Source organism: Protomyctophum parallelum (assembly GCF_964188405.1).
Source record: "Protomyctophum parallelum genome assembly, chromosome: 20".
NCBI classification, from domain to species: Eukaryota; Metazoa; Chordata; class Actinopteri; order Myctophiformes; family Myctophidae; genus Protomyctophum; species Protomyctophum parallelum.
The window spans coordinates 3,298,558-3,322,762 of NC_139718.1; the positions used below are offsets into that span (position 1 = coordinate 3,298,558).

General features: G+C 42.8%; 1 protein-coding gene across 5 annotated transcripts; it reads left to right on the forward strand.

The window, feature by feature from the left end:
- Positions 1 to 31: 31 nt before the first annotated feature.
- On the forward strand, positions 32 to 23,838 carry LOC310877603 (protein tyrosine phosphatase type IVA 2-like). Of its 5 annotated transcripts, none has more exons than XM_083791539.1 (8): positions 32 to 128; positions 5,382 to 5,528; positions 6,509 to 6,648; positions 6,933 to 7,573; positions 8,489 to 8,581; positions 9,957 to 10,087; positions 10,905 to 10,979; positions 23,119 to 23,838. In XM_083791539.1, exons 4-8 carry the CDS (start codon positions 7,478 to 7,480, stop codon positions 23,228 to 23,230), a joined length of 507 nt encoding a protein of 168 aa, XP_083647665.1. In that variant the 5' UTR covers positions 32 to 128; positions 5,382 to 5,528; positions 6,509 to 6,648; positions 6,933 to 7,477; the 3' UTR covers positions 23,231 to 23,838. The 5 variants fall into 5 exon arrangements, with proteins under 5 accessions (XP_083647665.1, XP_083647666.1, XP_083647667.1 ...); XM_083791540.1 differs by having other exon boundaries at positions 44 to 132; XM_083791541.1 differs by having other exon boundaries at positions 71 to 128; positions 5,386 to 5,528.
- Positions 23,839 to 24,205: the final 367 nt, after the last annotated feature.

Sequence of the window (24,205 nt, forward strand, 5' to 3'; positions counted from 1 at the left end):
CAGAATCAGGCCACCGTCCTCCTCCTCATCCTCAGTGTGTTAGAAACCTTCATCATGCTGCCTCTGTAGCCTCTCTCTCTGTCTGACAGCATCTACAGCATCTGATTGGCCCGTCGACCCGTTACAATGTAGGTAAATGCCGTTACATTGTTACTGATGCTATTGTTGTAATATTGTTTCTGATGTTATTGTTACATTGTCTCCAGTGTGTGTCGTTTTTAATGTCGCCTGTGTCGTTCGTTCCGTTGTGACTCAGTGACATGTCATGGTCTGAGGGGTCCGCCGCGGTACGGTCAAAATAGAGCAGTGGTTTGAGCCACGGACCACCATCTGATGACATTTAGCCTCTCAGACCCATCTGAGCCACGGACCACCATCTGATGACATTTAGCCTCTCAGACCCATCTGAGCCACGGACCACCATCTGATGACATTTAGCCTCTCAGACCCATCTGAGCCACGGACCACCATCTGATGACATTTATCCTCTCAGACCCGAATCGTAGAATATTTTGTTTATCGTTGGATTAGATTGTGTCCACAATTCCATTCTGTATTGATGTTGGTACCATTAGGAGAGATAACATGGTGTTGGTACCATTAGGAGAGATAACATGGTGTTGGTACCATTAGGAGAGATAACATGATGTTGGTACCATTAGTAGAGATAACATGATGTTGGTACCATTAGGAGAGATAACATGATGTTGGTACCATTAGGAGAGATAACATGGTGTTGGTACCATTAAGAGAGATAACATGGTGTTGGTACCATTAGGAGAGATAACATGGTGTTGGTACCATTAGGAGAGATAACATGGTGTTGGTACCATTAAGAGAGATAACATGATGTTGGTACCATTAGGAGAGATAACATGGTGTTGGTACCATTAGAAGAGATAACATGGTGTTGGTACCATTAGGAGAGACAACGTGATTTTGGTACCATTAGGAGAGATAACATGATGTTGGTACCATTAGGAGAGATAACATGATGTTGGTACCATTAGGAGAGATAACATGATGTTGGTAACATTAGGAGAGATAACATGGTGTTGGTACCATTAGGAGAGATAACATGGTGTTGGTACCATTAGGAGAGATAACATGATGTTGGTACCATTAGGAGAGATAACATGATGTTGGTACCATTAGGAGAGATAACATGATGTTGGTACCATTAGGAGAGATAACATGATGTTGGTACCATTAGGAGAGATAACACGATGTTGGTACCATTAGGAGAGATAACATGATGTTGGTACCATTAGGAGAGATAACATGATGTTGGTACCATTAGGAGAGATAACATGATGTTGGTACTATTAGGAGAGATAACATGGTGTTGGTACCATTAGGAGAGATAACATGATGTTGGTACCATTAGGAGAGATAACATGATGTTGGTACCATTAGGAGAGATAACATGATGTTGGTACCATTAGGAGAGATAACATGATGTTGGTACCATTAGGAGAGATAACATGATGTTGGTACCATTAGGAGAGATAACATGATGTTGGTACCATTAGGAGAGATAACACGATGTTGGTACCATTAGGAGAGATAACATGATGTTGGTACCATTAGGAGAGATAACATGATGTTGGTACCATTAGGAGAGATAACATGATGTTGGTACCATTAGGAGAGATAACATGGTGTTGGTACCATTAGGAGAGATACCATGGTGTTGGTACCATTAGGAGAGAGAACATGGTGTTGGTACCATTATGAAAGATAACATGATGTTGGTACCATTAGGAGAGATAACATGGTGTTGGTACCATTAGGAGAGATAACATGATGTTGGTACCATTAGGAGAGATAACATGATGTTGGTACCATTAGGAGAGAGAACATGGTGTTGGTACCATTATGAAAGATAACATGATGTTGGTACCATTAGGAGAGATACCATGGTGTTGGTACCATTAGGAGAGATAACATGGTGTTGGTACCATTAGGAGAGAGAACATGGTGTTGGTACCATTATGAAAGATAACATGATGTTGGTACCATTAGGAGAGATAACATGGTGTTGGTACCATTAGGAGAGATAACATGATGTTGGTACCATTAGGAGAGATAACATGGTGTTGGTACCATTAGGAGAGATAACATGATGCTGGTACCATTAGGAGAGATAACATGATGTTGGTACCATTAGGAGAGATAACATGGTGTTGGTACCATTAGGAGAGATAACATGATGTTGGTACCATTAGGAGAGATAACATGATGTTGGTACCATTAGGAGAGATAACATGGTGTTGGTACCATTAGGAGAGATAACATGATGTTGGTACCATTAGGAGAGATAACATGGTGTTGGTACCATTATGAAAGATAACATGATGTTGGTACCATTAGGAGAGATAACATGATGTTGGTACCATTAGGAGAGATAACATGATGTTGGTACCATTAGGAGAGATAACATGGTGTTGGTACCATTATGAAAGATAACATGATGTTGGTACCATTAGGAGAGATAACATGATGTTGGTACCATTAGGAGAGATAACATGGTGTTGGTACCATTAGGAGAGATAACATGGTGTTGGTACCATTAGGAGAGATAACATGATGTTGGTACCATTAGGAGAGATAACATGGTGTTGGTACCATTAGGAGAGATAACATGGTGTTGGTACCATTATGAGAGATGACATGGTGTTGGTACCATTAGGAGAGATAACATGGTGTTGGTACCATTATGAGAGATGACATGGTGTTGGTACCATTAGGAGAGAGAACATGATGTTGGTACCATTAGGAGAGATAACATGATGTTGGTACCATTAGGAGAGATAACATGGTGTTGGTACCATTAGGAGAGATAACATGGTGTTGGTACCATTAGGAGAGATAACATGATGTTGGTACCATTAGGAGAGATAACATGATGTTGGTACCATTAGGAGAGATAACATGATGTTGGTACCATTAGGAGAGATAACATGATGTTGGTACCATTAGGAGAGATAACATGGTGTTGGTACCATTATGAAAGATAACATGATGTTGGTACCATTAGGAGAGATAACATGATGTTGGTACCATTAGGAGAGATAACATGGTGTTGGTACCATTAGGAGAGATAACATGGTGTTGGTACCATTAGGAGAGATAACATGATGTTGGTACCATTAGGAGAGATAACATGGTGTTGGTACCATTAGGAGAGATAACATGGTGTTGGTACCATTATGAGAGATGACATGGTGTTGGTACCATTAGGAGAGATAACATGGTGTTGGTACCATTATGAGAGATGACATGGTGTTGGTACCATTAGGAGAGAGAACATGATGTTGGTACCATTAGGAGAGATAACATGATGTTGGTACCATTAGGAGAGATAACATGGTGTTGGTACCATTAGGAGAGATAACATGGTGTTGGTACCATTAGGAGAGATAACATGATGTTGGTACCATTAGGAGAGATAACATGATGTTGGTACCATTAGGAGAGATAACATGATGTTGGTACCATTAGGAGAGATAACATGATGTTGGTACCATTAGGAGAGATAACATGGTGTTGGTACCATTAGGAGAGATAACATGATGTTGGTACCATTAGGAGAGATAACATGATGTTGGTACCATTAGGAGAGATAACACGATGTTGGTACCATTAGGAGAGATAACACGATGTTGGTACCATTAGGAGAGATAACATGATGTTGGTACCATTAGGAGAGATAACATGATGTTGGTACCATTAGGAGAGATAACATGGTGTTGGTTGGTACCATTAGGAGAAATAACATGATGTTGGTACTATTAGGAAAGATAACATGGTGTTGGTACCATTAGGAGAGATAACATGATGTTGGTACCATTAGGAGAGATAACATGATGTTGGTACCATTAGGAGAGATAACATGGTGTTGGTACCATTAGGAGAGATACCATGGTGTTGGTACCATTAGGAGAGATACCATGGTGTTGGTACCATTAGGAGAGATAACATGATGTTGGTACCATTAGGAGAGATAACATGGTGTTGGTACCATTAGGAGAGATAACATGATGTTGGTACCATTAGGAGAGATAACATGGTGTTGGTTGGTACCATTAGGAGAGAGAACATGGTGTTGGTACCATTATGAAAGATAACATGATGTTGGTACCATTAGGAGAGATAACATGGTGTTGGTACCATTAGGAGAGATAACATGATGTTGGTACCATTAGGAGAGATAACATGGTGTTGGTACCATTAGGAGAGATAACATGATGTTGGTACCATTAGGAGAGATAACATGATGCTGGTACCATTAGGAGAGATAACATGATGTTGGTACCATTAGGAGAGATAACATGGTGTTGGTACCATTAGGAGAGATAACATGGTGTTGGTACCATTAGGAGAGATAACATGATGTTGGTACCATTAGGAGAGATAACATGATGTTGGTACCATTAGGAGAGATAACATGGTGTTGGTACCATTAGGAGAGATAACATGATGTTGGTACCATTAGGAGAGATAACATGGTGTTGGTACCATTATGAAAGATAACATGATGTTGGTACCATTAGGAGAGATAACATGATGTTGGTACCATTAGGAGAGATAACATGATGTTGGTACCATTAGGAGAGATAACATGGTGTTGGTACCATTATGAAAGATAACATGATGTTGGTACCATTAGGAGAGATAACATGATGTTGGTACCATTAGGAGAGATAACATGGTGTTGGTACCATTAGGAGAGATAACATGATGTTGGTACCATTAGTAGAGATAACATGATGTTGGTACCATTAGGAGAGATAACATGGTGTTGGTACCATTAGGAGAGATAACATGATGTTGGTACCATTAGGAGAGATAACATGGTGTTGGTACCATTAGGAGAGATAACATGGTGTTGGTACCATTATGAGAGATGACATGGTGTTGGTACCATTAGGAGAGAGAACATGATGTTGGTACCATTAGGAGAGATAACATGATGTTGGTACCATTAGGAGAGATAACATGATGTTGGTACCATTAGGAGAGATAACAGGGTGTTGGTACCATTAGGAGAGATAACATGATGTTGGTACCATTAGGAGAGATAACATGATGTTGGTACCATTAGGAGAGATAACATGATGTTGGTACCATTAGGAGAGATAACATGGTGTTGGTACCATTAGGAGAGATAACATGGTGTTGGTACCAGTTGAACGCAGCCCAGTAAGGTCAAATGTCGACCCCGCCGGCTCACCCCTGCCCCACCCCCTCCTGGTGCTGCGGCCATCTTGGATCCTAAAACACAGGCCCTTATTGTGTAGCCTTATGCTAGCCATACTAACTGAGTTATAGCGTGGCTACGCGAGGCTAAGCTAACGTCTCCTCTGTCCGCGTTGCAGCCAGTTAGCGTCCAGCTAGCGGGGGAGGAGTCTTTGTTAGCCGACGCCCACCAGCAGAAGCATCATCATCAATGGTGTGTCCACATCGCCGAGCCGTCACATCGACCCGTGTGCGCTCAATGAACGACCAGCCCCGCCCACATCATAGTGAGTATGAGCGACTGGCTCCGCCCACATCATAGCCCCGCCCACACCATAGCTCCGCCCATGTCATAGCTCCGCCCACATCATATAGCTCTGCCCACATCTTAGCTCAATACACACCATAGCCCCGCCCACATCTTAGCTCAGCACACACCATAGCCCCGCCCACATCTTAGCTCCACCCACATCATAACATGACCATGGCCACATCATAGCTCCGCCCACATCAGAGCCCCGCCCACATCATAGCTCTGCCAACATCAGAGCCCCGCCCACATCATAGTGAGTATGAGCGACCAGCCCTGCCCACATCATAGCTCCGCCCACATTATAGCCCCGCCCACATCGTAGCCCCACCCACATGTCATGTGAAAGCAGGGAATCATAGCTTCAAATTGACATATTGGTTGTTCAGTTTGACCCACCAGTTTTGGAGATATGGCTTATAGAGTAATGTCTTATAGAGAAACAGCGAGTTGAGAAAACAGGCTTGAAAGTTTCACTTCTGTGGACTCTAACATTACACCTAGCTACATGTTTAAGCATTTATTTCATATTTACATGTCTTCTGTGGTCTCTAACATTACACCTAGCTACATGTTTAAGCATTTATTTCATATTTACATGTCTTCTGTGGTCTCTAACATTACACCTATAGCTACATGTTTAAGCATTTATTTCATATTTACATGTCTTCTGTGGTCTCTAACATTACACCTATAGCTACATGTTTAAGCATTTATTTCATATTTTCATGTCGATTTCAGCTCTGACATTTATTTCAGACTTGCTCTAGTATGTGAAGAGTCTGCCTGTGATATTAACACATTTTGGATAAAAAAACCAAACAAAAAACAAATACTCTCCTGAACAGTTAGTCTTGCCTCCATGACTGTCTCTGTATAAAAAGGAGTCACATATATCGTGTGTGTGTGTGTGTGTGTGTGTGTGTGTGTGTGTGTGTGTGTGTGTGTGTGTGTCAGGCTGCACATGCATGGCGTTTGCGAGGCTCGGAGCGGAGTTCTGCCAAGCTCAGCACCTGCTGCTGATCGTCGACAAGTGAACAGCAAGCCACGCCCCCAGAGAGGCCCCGCCCCCCGCACACTGCCATCTGCTGCCCCCGGTGGGTACTGCCACCGTTTAGACGGCTCTGGGCCGTCTGATTGGCCTACCGAACTGAACTGCAGCGGCCAATGAGGCGTCTCACAGGGAAACAGCTTCCACGTGCGTCACGGAGCGGACAATCGGTAGGCCAATCAGGGGCAAGTGGGGGGGCGGGTCTTTTTTCGTATGTGGCCTTCCGCTTGACTGTCTGTCTGTCTGTCTGTCTGCCTGTCTGTCTGTCTGTCTGTCTGTCTGTCTGTCTGTCTGTCTGTCTGTCTGTCTGTCTGTCTGTCTGTCCAACAGGTCATCACTGCCAGTCTGTCCAACCCTTATGAAGACCAGAGCGCCAGGGAGGCCTGTGGACACGTCCTCTCCTCTCCTCTCCTCTCCTCTCCTCTCCTCTCCTCTCCTCTCCTCTCCTCTCCTCTCCTCTCCTCTCCTCTCCTCTCCTCTCAGTCTTCCCTGAATGGTCAAGTTACAGCCCCGCCCCCCGGTTCAGCTTTAATCATAAACCCTGCCCCCCCCCCTGGTTCACATTAATCATCAATTAATATCCCTGATTTACCGGAAAACCCCTTTTTAAGTCCTAATCTATGCCCATTATAGCAGGATATTCTAATTTAGTTCTTTGTTTTGTTCGCACAAATAGTGAGAAATTGATTTCTCACTATTTTCATAGTCGGTCTTCTTCATCTTCCTGAAGACGTCTTGAAGTCTGCACTTTCCTCCTCCTCTGCCTCCTCCTCTTCCTCCTCCTCCTCTGCCTCCTCCTCCTCCTCTTCCTCCTCCTCCTCTGCCTCCTCCTCCTCCTCCTCCTTCTTCTTGAGCGGTAATCTTGGCGAGTGAAAATGAACCGTCCGGCTCCCGTAGAGATCACGTACGATGGACTGAGGTTCCTCATAACTCACAACCCGACCAACGCTCAGCTGGGTCGATTCATAGAGGTAACGCTAATGCTAACGCTAAACTAACCTACCACCGCTCAGCTGGGTCGATTCATAGAGGTAACGCTAACGCTAATGCTAACGCTAAGCTAACCTACCACCGCTCAGCTGGGTCGATTCATAGAGGTAATGCTAACGCTAACGCTAAGCTAACCTACCACCACTAAGCTGGGTCGATTCATAGAGGTAACGCTAAGCTAACCTACCACCACTAAGCTGGGTCGATCCATAGAGGTAACGCTAATGCTAACGCTAAGCTAACCTACCACCACTAAGCTGGGTCGATTCATAGAGGTAAAGCTAATGCTAATGCTAACGCTAAACTAACCTACCACCACTCAGCTGGTTCGATTCATAGAAGTAACTAATGCTAAGCTAACCTAACCAACATTCAGCTGGGTTGATTCATAGAGGTAACGCTACTGCTAACGCTAATGCTAACCAACGTTCAGCTGGGTCGATGCATAGAGGTAATGCTAATACTAACACTAATGCTAAGCTACCACCGTATTATAGTGTTTATAAACATGTTATAGTGTTTATAAACATGCTATAAACATGTTATAGTGATTATAACATGTAATAAACAAGTCATATTGTTATAAACATGTTATAATGGTTATAAACATAGTATATTGTTATAAACATATTAAAGTGTTTATAAACATGTTATAGTGATTATAACATGTAATAAACAAGTCATATTGATATAAACATGTTAGAATGGTTATAAACATAGTATATTGTTATAAACATATTAAAGTGTTTATAAACATGTTATAGTGTTTATAAACATGTTATAAACATGTTATAGTGTTTATAAACATGTTATAAACATGTTATAGTGTTTATGAACATGTTATAAACATGTTATAGTGTTTATAACATCTAATAAACATGTTCTAATGTCTTCAGGACCTGAAGGCCTACGAAGTGACCACGGTGGTCAGAGTGTGTGATGCGACTTACGACAAGACTCCAGTGGAGCAGGAGGGGATCACAGTGTTGGTGAGAATAAACACTTTATAAACCCTAACCCTAAACCCTAAACATAAACCCTAACCCTAGACCCTAAACCCTAAACCCTAAACATAAACCCTAACCCTTGACCCTAAACCCTAAACATAAACCCTAACCCTAGACCCTAAACCAGTGGAGCAGGAGGGGATCACAGTGTTGGTGAGAATAAACACTTTATAAACCCTAACCCTAACCCTAAACCCTAACCCAAGACCCTAAACCCTAAACATAAACCCTAACCCTAGACCCTAAACCAGTGGAGCAGGAGGGGATCACAGTGTTGGTGAGAATAAACACTTTATAAGCCACGCTATACTTCATAACTTTAGGATGAGCTGGTGACATCACACTACTTCATAACTTTAGGATGAGCTGGTGACATCACACTACTTTATAACTCTAGGATGAGCTGGTGACATCACACTACTTTATAACTCTAGGATGAGCTGGTGACATCACACTACTTTATAACTCTATGATGAGCTGGTGACATCACACTACTTCATAACTCTAGGATGAGCTGGTGACATCACACTACTTTATAACTCTAGGATGAGCTGGTGACATCACACTACTTTATAACTCTAGGATGAGCTGGTGACATCACACTACTTTATAACTCTAGGATGAGCTGGTGACATCACACTACTTTATAACTCTAGGATGAGCTGGTGACATCACACTACTTTATAACTCTAGGATGAGCTGGTGACATCACACTACTTTATAACTCTATGATGAGCTGGTGACATCACACTACTTCATAACTCTATGATGAGCTGGTGACATCACACTACTTCATAACTCTATGATGAGCTGGTGACATCACACTACTTTATAACTCTAGGATGAGCTGGTGACATCACTCTACTTCATAACTCTAGGATGAGCTGGTGACATCACACTACTTTATAACTCTAGGATGAGCTGGTGACATCACTCTACTTCATAACTCTAGGATGAGCTGGTGACATCACACTACTTCATAACTTTAGGATGAGCTGGTGACATCACACTATTCTTCATAACTCTAGGATGAGCTGGTGACATCACACTACTTTATAACTCTAGGATGAGCTGGTGACATCACGCTATACTTCATAACTCTAGGATGAGCTGGTGACATCACACTATACTTCATAACTCTAGGATGAGCTGGTGACATCACGCTATACTTCATAACTCTAGGATGAGCTGGTGACATCACACTATACTTCATAACTCTAGGATGAGCTGGTGACATCACACTATACTTCATAACTCTAGGATGAGCTGGTGACATCACACTATACTTCATAACTCTAGGATGAGCTGGTGACATCACACTACTTTATAACTGTTCTTTCCTCCCCGTCCTGTCCAGGATTGGCCGTTCGACGACGGCTCCGCCCCCCCAGACCAGGTGGTTGATGATTGGATGAATCTGCTTCAGATTCAGTTCAGGGAGGTCCCAGGATGCTGTGTGGCTGTGCACTGTGTGGCCGGGCTGGGACGGTACGAATATATGAATATATTAATATATACGAATATATTAATATATTAATATATGAATGTCATTATTTCACAGTATGTAGAATGGGTACATTTCATTATATTTCACAGTATGCAGAATGGGTACATTTCATTATATTTCACAGTATGTAGAATGGGTACATTTCATTATATTTCACAGTATGTAGAATGGGTACATTTCATTATGTTTCACAGTATGTAGAATGGGTACACTTCATTATATTTCACAGTATGTAGAATGGGTGCATTTCATTATATTTCACATTATGTAGAATGGGTACATTTCATTATATTTCACAGTATGTAGAATGGGTACATTTCATTATATTTCACAGTATGTAGAATGGGTGCATTTCATTATATTTCACAGTATGTAGAATGGGTACATTTCATTATATTTCACAGTATGTAGAATGGGTACATTTCATTATATTTAACAGTATGTAGAATGTGTACATTTCATTATATTTCACTGTATGTAGAATGGGTACATTTCATTATATTTCACAGTATGTAGAATGGGTACATTTCATTATATTTCACAGTATGTAGAATGGGTGCATTTCATTATATTTCACAGTATGTAGAATGGGTACATTTCATTATATTTCACAGTATGTAGAATGTGTACATTGCATTATATTTCACAGTATGTAGAATGTGTACATTTCATTATATTTCACAGTATGTTTTGTTACTGTATTGTTATTGTATTGTTATTGTGCTGTGTTATTGTATTGTTTTATTGTATTGTTATTGTATTGTTGTATTGTATTGTTTTATTGTATTGTATTTTCAGAGCTCCTGTCCTTGTCGCTCTGGCTCTCATCGAGTGTGGAATGGAATATGAAGACGCCGTACATCTGATCAGACTGTAAGTTGTTCATTATACTGTATTCATATTGTGCCGAATATTTAAGACGACTCTAATTATTAGTACTGTGACAATGGCCCCCAGAAGTCGGCATACCCCTACTGGAGTTAGGACCAAACACAACATAGTTTTTCCTCATCTCTAAGGCCTCCCATACATGAAGTGGATTCTTGTATAAAAATATTTTACTGCGAAAGTGGTGAAATTGTTATTTAAAGTTATACACCCCAAACTAAAAATACAGCCTGTCCGTCTGGGGGTTGAGGCACTTAAAGTCATGTAGATTCACAATGGAAGCTCCGAGAGGTTCAAAACTTGGCATACTTGAAGCCAGAACACACCTCTACATTCTAGAAAAGACTGAATGTCAATATCTGAATGTCAATGTGAGATATAGTCATTTGAACACATACCTACAGTAGGCGGAATTGTACATCTATGTAGATGTCTTCTCTACTTTGTAGTGACTCTGGAATGGATTGTCATAGCAACACATATGGGCTTGTAGGAAAGGTGTAGTTCTGCTGAATCCAGCAATACCAATTGTGTAAATGTAGCTTGTGTGTGTCCCAAACGAGGGGAAATAAAACTAATGACATCTACTGTATCACATTAGTTTTATTTTTACTTCACTTATCAAGCGTGGGAAAACATAAAAAAATCACTTGAGTAGAAGTCCCTAAAATGTATGAAATGTCTCAAACTTGAGAAATGATAAATTGTGAACAAATAGATGCCGCTTCAACAATAGTACAGAGAAATATGCAAGCCTACAGTGGAACTACTAACTATTATTATGTTGCAGCACATGACCTGGATGCTCCCTCATCAAGCTCAAATCTCAACATTATCCTCATAAATATAGATAATCAAGTTATTCATTTCTGTTATTTCTGATTGCGACATCCCTACAGTAGTATCAATATGATATCCATATCATGATATTAGACTGGATATTGTCCGTGATTTGGGATATTGTACTATTGTGATATTGCATAGGAGTTGCATAAAAATATAATTTTCGGATGGGGAAAAATCGGTATCGGCAGATACTCAAAATTAAAATTAAAATCAGATCGGGAGCAAAAACGTGTGATGGGGACATCCCTATCCATAATGTTGAAAAGCCCAAGGCAGAAGACCTTCAACTCTTACTAAATGTTGCTCAGCAGAGAGATGATGATGTTCATAAAACCGTGGCTCTATATACAGACAATATGCTGCAGTAATGAGCAAGTTGCACATGTTGAGTGAGAGCATGCCTGCACCAGTCTCATCAAGAAGACTGAATAGGGTTTATACAACATTGTTTAACATACAAAAAGATCGTTTCATTTGTGTGAAGGCCAGTACAAGACCAGAACATCTGACAGCCATTATGGCTGGTACTGGTATGTGTACCAGAGCCTTATGGTCCTTCATGCAGCATCATAAAGGTTGATGAAGTTGTACATCATCTGCTCCTCTCGTACCCAGATCTGTTTGTGTATGATGACAAATATACAATAATACCGGTAATATGCCGGGGCGGCAGTGCCTCAGGGATAGAGTGGCCAATAGAGCGGCTGGATGGAGAACCGTGAGGTTCACAAGACAAATTTCAGTGTGAACTAACAATATACCGGTAGTACTGTATCATACCATATTCTCAGTTCGATCCATTAGACTCTGAAACCCCTAATTGATCCCGATGTGCAGGTCGGTGTCTTGTATGGTTTCCTCTGCCATCGGTGTGTGACTGAATGTGTGAATGTAATGCACAATCTATGTAAAGTGCTTTGGATAAAAGCTCTATATACTGGAAATGCACCAATTTCCATTTACGATATATAAACTCCTTGACTGTTATGATGACATACTGAAGACACTGACTCTGAGGAAGAAGATGATATTGTCTAAATACAAACCCTGGAAACATACAGCATTACAATGTGTAGAACATGGAAAGTCTGATGTTGCATGCTCTAAAAGTGTGCCCATGGGAAATGGGCACAATGAGAGAAGATGCAAATCTCCAAGAAAATCCAGAACTACTACATAGACCTGCAGATATATCGATGAAGAAAACCATGGACCAGTGTCTTCAGTATGTCATAACTCTTATTTATTGAAAGTGATGACTTGTCATCACTTTCATTTATTTAAAAGAAAAACTACTTCAGTGAGATTAATAAAAGCTTTGACATAGATACTGGTCTGCTGTTCTAATTCTTTGTTTTATAGCTGCTATATTTCGTTTAGAGATTTAGTGTTTTAGGTACAGTAGCATTTATGATATTTGTCATCATATGCAAAGAGATCTGGGTACGAGAGCTTTCTGATGCTGAATGTGAAGGCCCTGTCTCTGGTACTCTGACCAGTGACCATGTGAAGGCCCGTCTCTGGTACTCTGACCAGTGACCATGTGAAGGCCCTGTCTCTGGTACTCTGACCAGTGACCATGTGAAGGCCCGTCTCTGGTACTCTGACCAGTGACCATGTGAAGGCCCTGTCTCTGGTACTCTGACCAGTGACCATGTGAAGGCCCGTCTCTGGTACTCTGACCAGTGACCATGTGAAGGCCCTGTCTCTGGTACTCTGACCAGTGACCATGTGAAGGCCCTGTCTCTGGTACTCTGACCAGTGACCATGTGAAGGCCCGTCTCTGGTACTCTGACCAGTGACCATGTGAAGGCCCTGTCTCTGGTACTCTGACCAGTGACCATGTGAAGGCCCGTCTCTGGTACTCTGACCAGTGACCATGTGAAGGCCCTGTCTCTGGTACTCTGACCAGTGACCATGTGAAGGCCCGTCTCTGGTACTCTGACCAGTGACCATGTGAAGGCCCTGTCTCTGGTACTCTGACCAGTGACCATGTGAAGGCCCTGTCTCTGGTACTCTGACCAGTGACCATGTGAAGGCCCTGTCTCTGGTACTCTGACCAGTGACCATGTGAAGGCCCTGTCTCTGGTACTCTGACCAGTGACCATGTGAAGGCCCGTCTCTGGTACTCTGACCAGTAGTCCTGGTTTTGTCTATGAACTGATTGCAACAAGACCACAAGGACTTTTTTGTGCTATCCCTTTTGGACTGATTGTATGACTGTACTCTGTTGCTGTTCTTACATTTATGTCTAATAAACTATTAAATCCATCAATCAATCAATCAATTGTGCTGGCCTTCCCACAAATGAAACAATATATTTGTATGTTAAACAGTGTTGTATCCTATTCAACAATGTTGTACCCTGTTCAGTCTTCTTGACGAGACGGCATGCTCTCACTCTGGTCTTACTGGAGTAGTTTTCTCAACATGATACAGTATGATGAGGAGAGTATATTGAATGTGGGTTTGCCAGGGTTTAATGAACATCATCTCTCTGTTGAACAACATGATATACAGTATGATGAGGAGAGTATATTGAATGTGGGTTTGCCAGGGTTTAATGAACATCATCTCTCTGTTGAACAACATGATATATGATGAGGAGAGTATATTGAATTTGGGTTTGCCAGGGTTTTATGAACATCATCTCTCTGTTGAACAACAGTTAGTGTTGAAGGTCTTCTGCCGTGGGCTTTATACATTATGGGTCTTGTTTCGTGCCTTTTTGTCTCCACCAGGCCGAAGGCATGGGGGGAGAGTATGTTTTGCACTCCGTCCGTCCGTCCGTGTGTGTGTCCGTCCGTCCGTGTGTGTGTCCGTCCGTGTGTCCGTGAGCAGCTAATCTCGGCCACCGTTAACCCGGTCGATGCCAAATTTTGCACACACACTCCCTGGATGCCAACGATGACCCTCTGCCCCAAACTTTCCAGAACGGCCTGTTATAGCGCCACCAGGAGGCCGCTTTGTGCAAAACAAGTTTTTGCACAGTACACCTACAGATTTTGTCCAAACATCACGCAAATTGGTACACAGTCTCTCTAGAGCCATTCAACGAAACGGGTCTTTCAGATTTCTCAGACTCCATCCTGATTGGTTAAGATTGGCTTCCAAAGTTCACAGGAGTGCTCAGTTTCAAACAAAATGCTGCAAATCATGAACACATCGCGTGATTTCCCTGAAATTGTGCACGCACATTCACACTAGGCAGAGGAAGAAATGCCACATGAACAATTTCAACTCAGCCTCAAGGTGGCGCTATAACTGGCCGAAAAGTGTTTTTACCTCTAACTGCACGGATCTGTGGATAACTTTGTATGCCAACTAACTGTTTAGCAAAGATGATACAAAGATTCGGATCCAATATTCCATTTTGGTAAAATTTTAAGATACACTTCAGAATTTGTACAGTATCTATGTTGTGCATTGTGCGCACTATTATTAGGCTATAGTATGTGCAGTAACCATATTACAAGTGATACTAATTAAGTCTATTTTCCATTCTGGTGAAACAGTGTCAGGGCAGGGTTCTGCTATTGTCAGTGTAGACTACTGGACAGGCAGTAGGATCTGTTACACTAAAGAGAACTAAATGCTAGGTCACTCTCCACTCCACTCAGCTACTGTACATAGCTACATCACATTCCAAAATATGTGAAATGATTTTACCTGTCATTTTATGAAGAAAGCCACATACTGTAGGCATTAAGATGCAGGTGGAGCCAAATACTGTAGTATAACTCGACTGTAACCAAATGGCTGTAACCAAATAACTACAGAAATGAATAACTTGCTGTTATGAGGATAATATTGAGATTTGAGCTTGATGAGGGAACATCCAGGTCATGTGCTGCAGCATAATAATAGTTCCACTGTAGGCTTGCATATTTCTCTGTACTATTGTTGAAGCGGCATACTGTACATTTTTACCACACATTCTCATTTCTCAAGTTTGAGACATTTCATACATTATAATGTAGGGACTTACATTATTATTACATTATTACATTATTATTATTACATACATTATAATGTAGGGACTTACATTATTATTACATTATTACATTATTATTATTACATACATTATAATGTAGGGACTTACATTATTATTACATTATTACATTATTATTATTACATACATTATAATGTAGGGACTTACATTATTATTACATTATTACATTATTATTATTACATACATTATAATGTAGGGACTTATACTCAAGTGAATTTGTTATTATTTTTCCACCCTTGATAAGTGAAGCCAAAACTAATCTAATCTGTGTAAATGGTAAATGGTAAATGGTGCATTTATATAGCGCCTTTATCCAAGGCGCTTTACAGAGATTGTGCATTACATTCACCCATTCACACACCGATGGCAGCGGAAACCATGCAAGGCACCAACTAGCACATCGGGAGCAATTAGGGGTTCAGTGTCTTGCTCAAGGACACTTCGACAGTAACTCTGGGGGAGCCCGGGTTTGAACTGGCAACCTTGCGGTTACCATCCAGGCACTCTACCCCTGAGCCACAGCCGCCCCTGTGTGATACTGTAGATTTCATTAGGAGTTGGGACTGTTTTATTTCTCCCCGTTTGGCACACCATATACGTTAGTGGCATAACTCCACGAGTATGCAAGCTACAGTTATACAATTGTTATTGCTGGATTCAGTAGAACCTCACCTTTCCTACAAGCCCTCATATGTGTTGCTATGACAATCCATTCCAGAGAAGACATCTACATAGATGTACAATTCCGCCTACTGTAGGTATGTGTTCAAATGACTATATCTCATATTGACATTCAGATATTGACATTCAGTCTTTTCTAGAATGTAGAGGTATGTCCTGGCTTCAAGTATGCCAAGTTTTGAACCTCTCAGAGCTTCCACTGTGAATCTACATGACTTTAAGTGCCTCAACCCCCAGACGGACAGGCTTTATTTTTAGTTTGGGGTGTATAACTTTATATATCAATTTCACAACTTTTGCAGTAAAATATTTTTATACAAGAATCCATTTCATGTCTGGGAGGCCTTAGAGATGAGGAAAAACTATGTTGTGTTTGGTCCTAACTCCGGTAGGGGTATCTCTATGTTGGTTTGGTCCTAACTCCGGTAGGGGTATCTCTATGTTGTGTTTGGTCCTAACTCCGGTAGGGGTATCTCTATGTTGTGTTTGGTCCTAACTCCGGTAGGGGTATCTCTATGTTGGTTTGGTCCTAACTCCGGTAGGGGTATCTCTATGTTGGTTTGGTCCTGACTCCGGTAGGGGTATCTCTATGTTGGTTTGGTCCTAACTCCGGTAGGGGTATCTCTATGTTGGTTTGGTCCTAACTCCGGTAGGGGTATCTCTATGTTGTGTTTGGTCCTAACTCCGGTAGGGGTATCTCTATGTTGTGTTTGGTCCTAACTCCGGTAGGGGTATCTCTATGTTGTGTTTGGTCCTAACTCCGGTAGGGGTATCTCTATGTTGTGTTTGGTCCTGACTCCGGTAGGGGTATCTCTATGTTGTGTTTGGTCCTAACTCCGGTAGGGGTATCTCTATGTTGTGTTTGGTCCTGACTCCGGTAGGGGTATCTCTATGTTGGTTTGGTCCTAACTCCGGTAGGGGTATCTCTATGTTGTGTTTGGTCCTAACTCCGGTAGGGGTATCTCTATGTTGGTTTGGTCCTGACTCCGGTAGGGGTATCTCTATGTTGTGTTTGGTCCTAACTCCGGTAGGGGTATCTCTATGTTGTGTTTGGTCCTGACTCCGGTAGGGGTATCTCTATGTTGTGTTTGGTCCTGACTCCGGTAGGGGTATCTCTATGTTGTGTTTGGTCCTAACTCCGGTAGGGGTATCTCTATGTTGTGTTTGGTCCTGACTCCGGTAGGGGTATCTCTATGTTGTGTTTGGTCCTAACTCCGGTAGGGGTATCTCTATGTTGGTTTGGTCCTAACTCCGGTAGGGGTATCTCTATGTTGTGTTTGGTCCTGACTCCGGTAGGGGTATCTCTATGTTGTGTTTGGTCCTAACTCCGGTAGGGGTATCTCTATGTTGTGTTTGGTCCTAACTCCGGTAGGGGTATCTCTATGTTGTGTTTGGTCCTAACTCCGGTAGGGGTATCTCTATGTTGGTTTGGTCCTAACTCCGGTAGGGGTATCTCTATGTTGTGTTTGGTCCTAACTCCGGTAGGGGTATCTCTATGTTGGTTTGGTCCTAACTCCGGTAGGGGTATCTCTATGTTGTGTTTGGTCCTAACTCCGGTAGGGGTATCTCTATGTTGTGTTTGGTCCTAACTCCGGTAGGGGTATCTCTATGTTGGTTTGGTCCTAACTCCGGTAGGGGTATCTCTATGTTGTGTTTGGTCCTAACTCCGGTAGGGGTATCTCTATGTTGGTTTGGTCCTAACTCCGGTAGGGGTATCTCTATGTTGGTTTGGTCCTAACTCCGGTAGGGGTATCTCTATGTTGTGTTTGGTCCTAACTCCGGTAGGGGTATCTCTATGTAGTGTTTGGTCCTAACTCCGGTAGGGGTATCTCTATGTTGTGTTTGGTCCTAACTCCGGTAGGGGTATCTCTATGTTGGTTTGGTCCTAACTCCGGTAGGGGTATCTCTATGTTGGTTTGGTCCTAACTCCGGTAGGGGTATCTCTATGTAGTGTTTGGTCCTAACTCCGGTAGGGGTATCTCTATGTTGTGTTTGGTCCTAACTCCGGTAGGGGTATCTCTATGTTGTGTTTGGTCCTAACTCCGGTAGGGGTATCTCTATGTAGTGTTTGGTCCTAACTCCGGTAGGGGTATCTCTATGTTGTGTTTGGTCCTAACTCCGGTAGGGGTATCTCTATGTTGTGTTTGGTCCTAACTCCGGTAGGGGTATCTCTATGTTGTGTTTGGTCCTAACTCCGGTAGGGGTATCTCTATGTTGTGTTTGGTCCTAACTCCGGTAGGGGTATCTCTATGTTGTGTTTGGTCCTAACTCCGGTAGGGGTATCTCTATGTTGTGTTTGGTCCTAACTCCGGTAGGGGTATCTCTATGTTGTGTTTGGTCCTAACTCCGGTAGGGGTATCTCTATGTTGTGTTTGGTCCTAACTCCGGTAGGGGTATCTCTATGTTGTGTTTGTTCCTAACTCCGGTAGGGGTATCTCTATGTTGGTTTGGTCCTAACTCCGGTAGGGGTATCTCTATGTTGTGTTTGGTCCTAACTCCGGTAGGGGTATCTCTATGTTGTGTTTGGTCCTAACTCCGGTAGGGGTATCTCTATGTTGTGTTTGGTCCTAACTCCGGTAGGGGTATCTCTATGTTGTGTTTGGTCCTAACTCCGGTAGGGGTATCTCTATGTTGTGTTTGGTCCTAACTCCGGTAGGGGTATCTCTATGTTGGTTTGGTCCTAACTCCGGTAGGGGTATCTCTATGTTGTGTTTGGTCCTAACTCCGGTAGGGGTATCTCTATGTTGTGTTTGGTCCTAACTCCGGTAGGGGTATCTCTATGTTGTGTTTGGTCCTAACTCCGGTAGGGGTATCTCTATGTTGTGTTTGGTCCTAACTCCGGTAGGGGTATCTCTATGTTGGTTTGGTCCTAACTCCGGTAGGGGTATCTCTATGTTGTGTTTGGTCCTAACTCCGGTAGGGGTATCTCTATGTTGGTTTGGTCCTAACTCCGGTAGGGGTATCTCTATGTTGGTTTGGTCCTAACTCCGGTAGGGGTATCTCTATGTTGTGTTTGGTCCTAACTCCGGTAGGGGTATCTCTATGTTGTGTTTGGTCCTAACTCCGGTAGGGGTATCTCTATGTTGTGTTTGGTCCTAACTCCGGTAGGGGTATCTCTATGTTGTGTTTGGTCCTAACTCCGGTAGGGGTATCTCTATGTTGGTTTGGTCCTAACTCCGGTAGGGGTATCTCTATGTTGTGTTTGGTCCTAACTCCGGTAGGGGTATCTCTATGTTGGTTTGGTCCTAACTCCGGTAGGGGTATCTCTATGTAGTGTTTGGTCCTAACTCCGGTAGGGGTATCTCTATGTTGTGTTTGGTCCTAACTCCGGTAGGGGTATCTCTATGTTGGTTTGGTCCTAACTCCGGTAGGGGTATCTCTATGTTGTGTTTGGTCCTAACTCCGGTAGGGGTATCTCTATGTTGGTTTGGTCCTAACTCCGGTAGGGGTATCTCTATGTTGTGTTTGGTCCTAACTCCGGTAGGGGTATCTCTATGTTGGTTTGGTCCTAACTCCGGTAGGGGTATCTCTATGTTGGTTTGGTCCTAACTCCGGTAGGGGTATCTCTATGTTGGTTTGGTCCTAACTCCGGTAGGGGTATCTCTATGTTGGTTTGGTCCTAACTCCGGTAGGGGTATCTCTATGTTGTGTTTGGTCCTGACTCCGGTAGGGGTATCTCTATGTTGGTTTGGTCCTAACTCCGGTAGGGGTATCTCTATGTTGTGTTTGGTCCTAACTCCGGTAGGGGTATCTCTATGTTGTGTTTGGTCCTAACTCCGGTAGGGGTATCTCTATGTTGTGTTTGGTCCTAACTCCGGTAGGGGTATCTCTATGTTGGTTTGGTCCTGACTCCGGTAGGGGTATCTCTATGTTGGTTTGGTCCTAACTCCGGTAGGGGTATCTCTATGTTGGTTTGGTCCTAACTCCGGTAGGGGTATCTCTATGTTGGTTTGGTCCTAACTCCGGTAGGGGTATCTCTATGTTGGTTTGGTCCTAACTCCGGTAGGGGTATCTCTATGTTGGTTTGGTCCTGACTCCGGTAGGGGTATCTCTATGTTGGTTTGGTCCTAACTCCGGTAGGGGTATCTCTATGTTGGTTTGGTCCTAACTCCGGTAGGGGTATCTCTATGTTGTGTTTGGTCCTAACTCCGGTAGGGGTATCTCTATGTTGGTTTGGTCCTAACTCCGGTAGGGGTATCTCTATGTTGGTTTGGTCCTAACTCCGGTAGGGGTATCTCTATGTTGTGTTTGGTCCTAACTCCGGTAGGGGTATCTCTATGTAGTGTTTGGTCCTAACTCCGGTAGGGGTATCTCTATGTTGGTTTGGTCCTAACTCCGGTAGGGGTATCTCTATGTTGGTTTGGTCCTAACTCCGGTAGGGGTATCTCTATGTTGTGTTTGGTCCTAACTCCGGTAGGGGTATCTCTATGTTGTGTTTGGTCCTAACTCCGGTAGGGGTATCTCTATGTTGGTTTGGTCCTAACTCCGGTAGGGGTATCTCTATGTTGTGTTTGGTCCTAACTCCGGTAGGGGTATCTCTATGTTGGTTTGGTCCTAACTCCGGTAGGGGTATCTCTATGTTGTGTTTGGTCCTAACTCCGGTAGGGGTATCTCTATGTTGGTTTGGTCCTAACTCCGGTAGGGGTATCTCTATGTTGTGTTTGGTCCTAACTCCGGTAGGGGTATCTCTATGTTGGTTTGGTCCTAACTCCGGTAGGGGTATCTCTATGTTGGTTTGGTCCTAACTCCGGTAGGGGTATCTCTATGTTGGTTTGGTCCTAACTCCGGTAGGGGTATCTCTATGTTGGTTTGGTCCTAACTCCGGTAGGGGTATCTCTATGTTGTGTTTGGTCCTAACTCCGGTAGGGGTATCTCTATGTTGTGTTTGGTCCTAACTCCGGTAGGGGTATCTCTATGTTGGTTTGGTCCTAACTCCGGTAGGGGTATCTCTATGTTGGTTTGGTCCTAACTCCGGTAGGGGTATCTCTATGTTGGTTTGGTCCTAACTCCGGTAGGGGTATCTCTATGTTGGTTTGGTCCTAACTCCGGTAGGGGTATCTCTATGTTGTGTTTGGTCCTAACTCCGGTAGGGGTATCTCTATGTTGGTTTGGTCCTAACTCCGGTAGGGGTATCTCTATGTAGTGTTTGGTCCTAACTCCGGTAGGGGTATCTCTATGTTGGTTTGGTCCTAACTCCGGTAGGGGTATCTCTATGTTGTGTTTGGTCCTAACTCCGGTAGGGGTATCTCTATGTTGGTTTGGTCCTAACTCCGGTAGGGGTATCTCTATGTTGTGTTTGGTCCTAACTCCGGTAGGGGTATCTCTATGTTGGTTTGGTCCTAACTCCGGTAGGGGTATCTCTATGTTGTGTTTGGTCCTAACTCCGGTAGGGGTATCTCTATGTTGGTTTGGTCCTAACTCCGGTAGGGGTATCTCTATGTTGTGTTTGGTCCTAACTCCGGTAGGGGTATCTCTATGTTGGTTTGGTCCTAACTCCGGTAGGGGTATCTCTATGTTGTGTTTGGTCCTAACTCCGGTAGGGGTATCTCTATGTTGGTTTGGTCCTAACTCCGGTAGGGGTATCTCTATGTTGGTTTGGTCCTAACTCCGGTAGGGGTATCTCTATGTTGGTTTGGTCCTAACTCCGGTAGGGGTATCTCTATGTTGTGTTTGGTCCTAACTCCGGTAGGGGTATCTCTATGTTGGTTTGGTCCTAACTCCGGTAGGGGTATCTCTATGTTGGTTTGGTCCTAACTCCGGTAGGGGTATCTCTATGTTGGTTTGGTCCTAACTCTGGTAGGGCTATCTCGAAAACTAAAGCACTTTTTGACTGTTTGTCACAGGACTATATAAGACGACCCCCATAAGACTCATTTGTGGACAAGGAACAATTTAACCCATTTAGGCCTGAAGTCGAAATAAAAAAAAAGTCATTTTCTTCTGAAAAACCTCATGTTTCTAATCAGTGGTTCTCAATATTTCATGTCAAGGATCCCCAAAAATATATATGAAATTGGCCGCTGACCCCTGTTGTTTCAGGGACCCCACCTCCCAGAAGCAAAGATTTGAGTTAAAAACGTTCGCTCTGAAAGAATATATATTCAAAGCTTTGCACCACATGTTCATAATTTAAAACAAATAGCAGACCCACATAGCGCCTGTCAGTCAGTCAGTCAGTCAGCCAGCCAGCCAGCCAGCCAGCCAGCCAGCCAGTCAGCCAGTCAGCCAGTCAGTCAGCCAGTCAGCCAGCCAGTCAGTCAGTCAGCCAGCCAGTCAGTGAGTCAGTCAGTCAGTCAGTCAGTCAGTCAGTCAGTCAGTGAGTCAGTCAGTCAGTCAGTGAGTCAGTCAGTCAGTCAGTCAGCCAGCCAGTCAGTCAGTCAGTCAGTCAGTCAGTCCACATTGAAACCACAGTTCATTTATGTTTGCTATTACCATTACACACCGCTGAATTCAGCGCTTGACCAATCAGAATTAAGCATTCAACCGAGCCATGCAATAACTGTGTGTGTGTGTGTGTGTGTGTGTGTGTGTGTGTGTGTGTGTGTGTGTGTGTGTGTGTGTGTGTGTGTGTGTGTGTGTTCACAGTAAACGCCGGGGAGCGTTTAACTCCAAACAGCTGCTCTATCTGGAGAACTACAAGTCCAGGATGAGTCTGAGATTCAGAGACACCAACGGACACACCTGTGTGGTCATGTGATCTGTCTGTCTGTCTGTCTGTCTGTCTGTCTGTCTGTCTGTCTGAAACTAAACTAAAGGACAAGTCATGTTATGCTTGGTGGGTGTCGCAAAAACAATAGCCGATCTACAAGCAGACACGAAAGCTTGAAGACGATCTACAAGCAGACACGAAGGCTTGTAGATCGGCTAATTTCACCAAACAACTCATTATAAATCGGGCATCGGACCATCGCGGCACCGATGCCAAAACACGATTTTAGTCGACAAAATCAACTGCAGACCAAATATCTAGACTAAAACTGAAACATTTCAAATGAGCAAAAATATGACAAAAACTGTATTGAATTTGAATCAACATTAACCCTGTGATTGTATTGTCAGCACGCGCCACACAGACATGCTACAAACATAATAATAATAATAATAATAATAACAACAACGCGCTTTTTTCATCCATATTTCTGTTTTTCTACCTTTTAACTCTTTCCAGGCCGTGTTTGTTTTCATTATATTCCCCTTCTCCTCCAGGCAATGTGGACATTTGACCAATCTGTCAAAGCCCATATATAATATTATGTGAATATGTCCCAATGTCATGAAATAACTCATATGAAAGTGATAAGTCTCATCTTTCCCCCAAAAAAAGAATTATGTTTGTAGCATGTTCCGTTCTTTAGTTATAGGCAGTTGAATAGGTCATGGTTTCATCAAAATCAGCCCTCTGAAATAATTTGTCTGAGAAAACAGCACTTTTGTGAAAGACACTCTCTCAAGCAGAATACTCACTTGAAACTTTTTTCTTTTTCTATAGTGACTTATCTGATATATGTACAGTATTTGTCTTCAAGCAGTTAAAGTTAAAAAAAGTATAAAAAAGCGTTTTTGTTGAATAAATCTTATTTTCACCCCATGAATGAGACTCAAACAGTAACTCGGATCCATTTATCTTTTTATTTTCACTTGCATGTTTCAAAAGACTCACATATACAGTACC

Coding starts and splice junctions, on each gene's coding strand:
- LOC310877603 (XM_083791539.1), top strand. CDS start 7,478: ATGAACCGTCCGGCTCCCGTAGAGATCACGTACGATGGACTGAGGTTC. Junction 8,582..9,956: donor AGGAGGGGATCACAGTGTTG/GTGAGAATAAAC, acceptor CGTCCTGTCCAG/GATTGGCCGTTCGACGACGG. Junction 10,088..10,904: donor TGTGTGGCCGGGCTGGGACG/GTACGAATATAT, acceptor TTGTATTTTCAG/AGCTCCTGTCCTTGTCGCTC.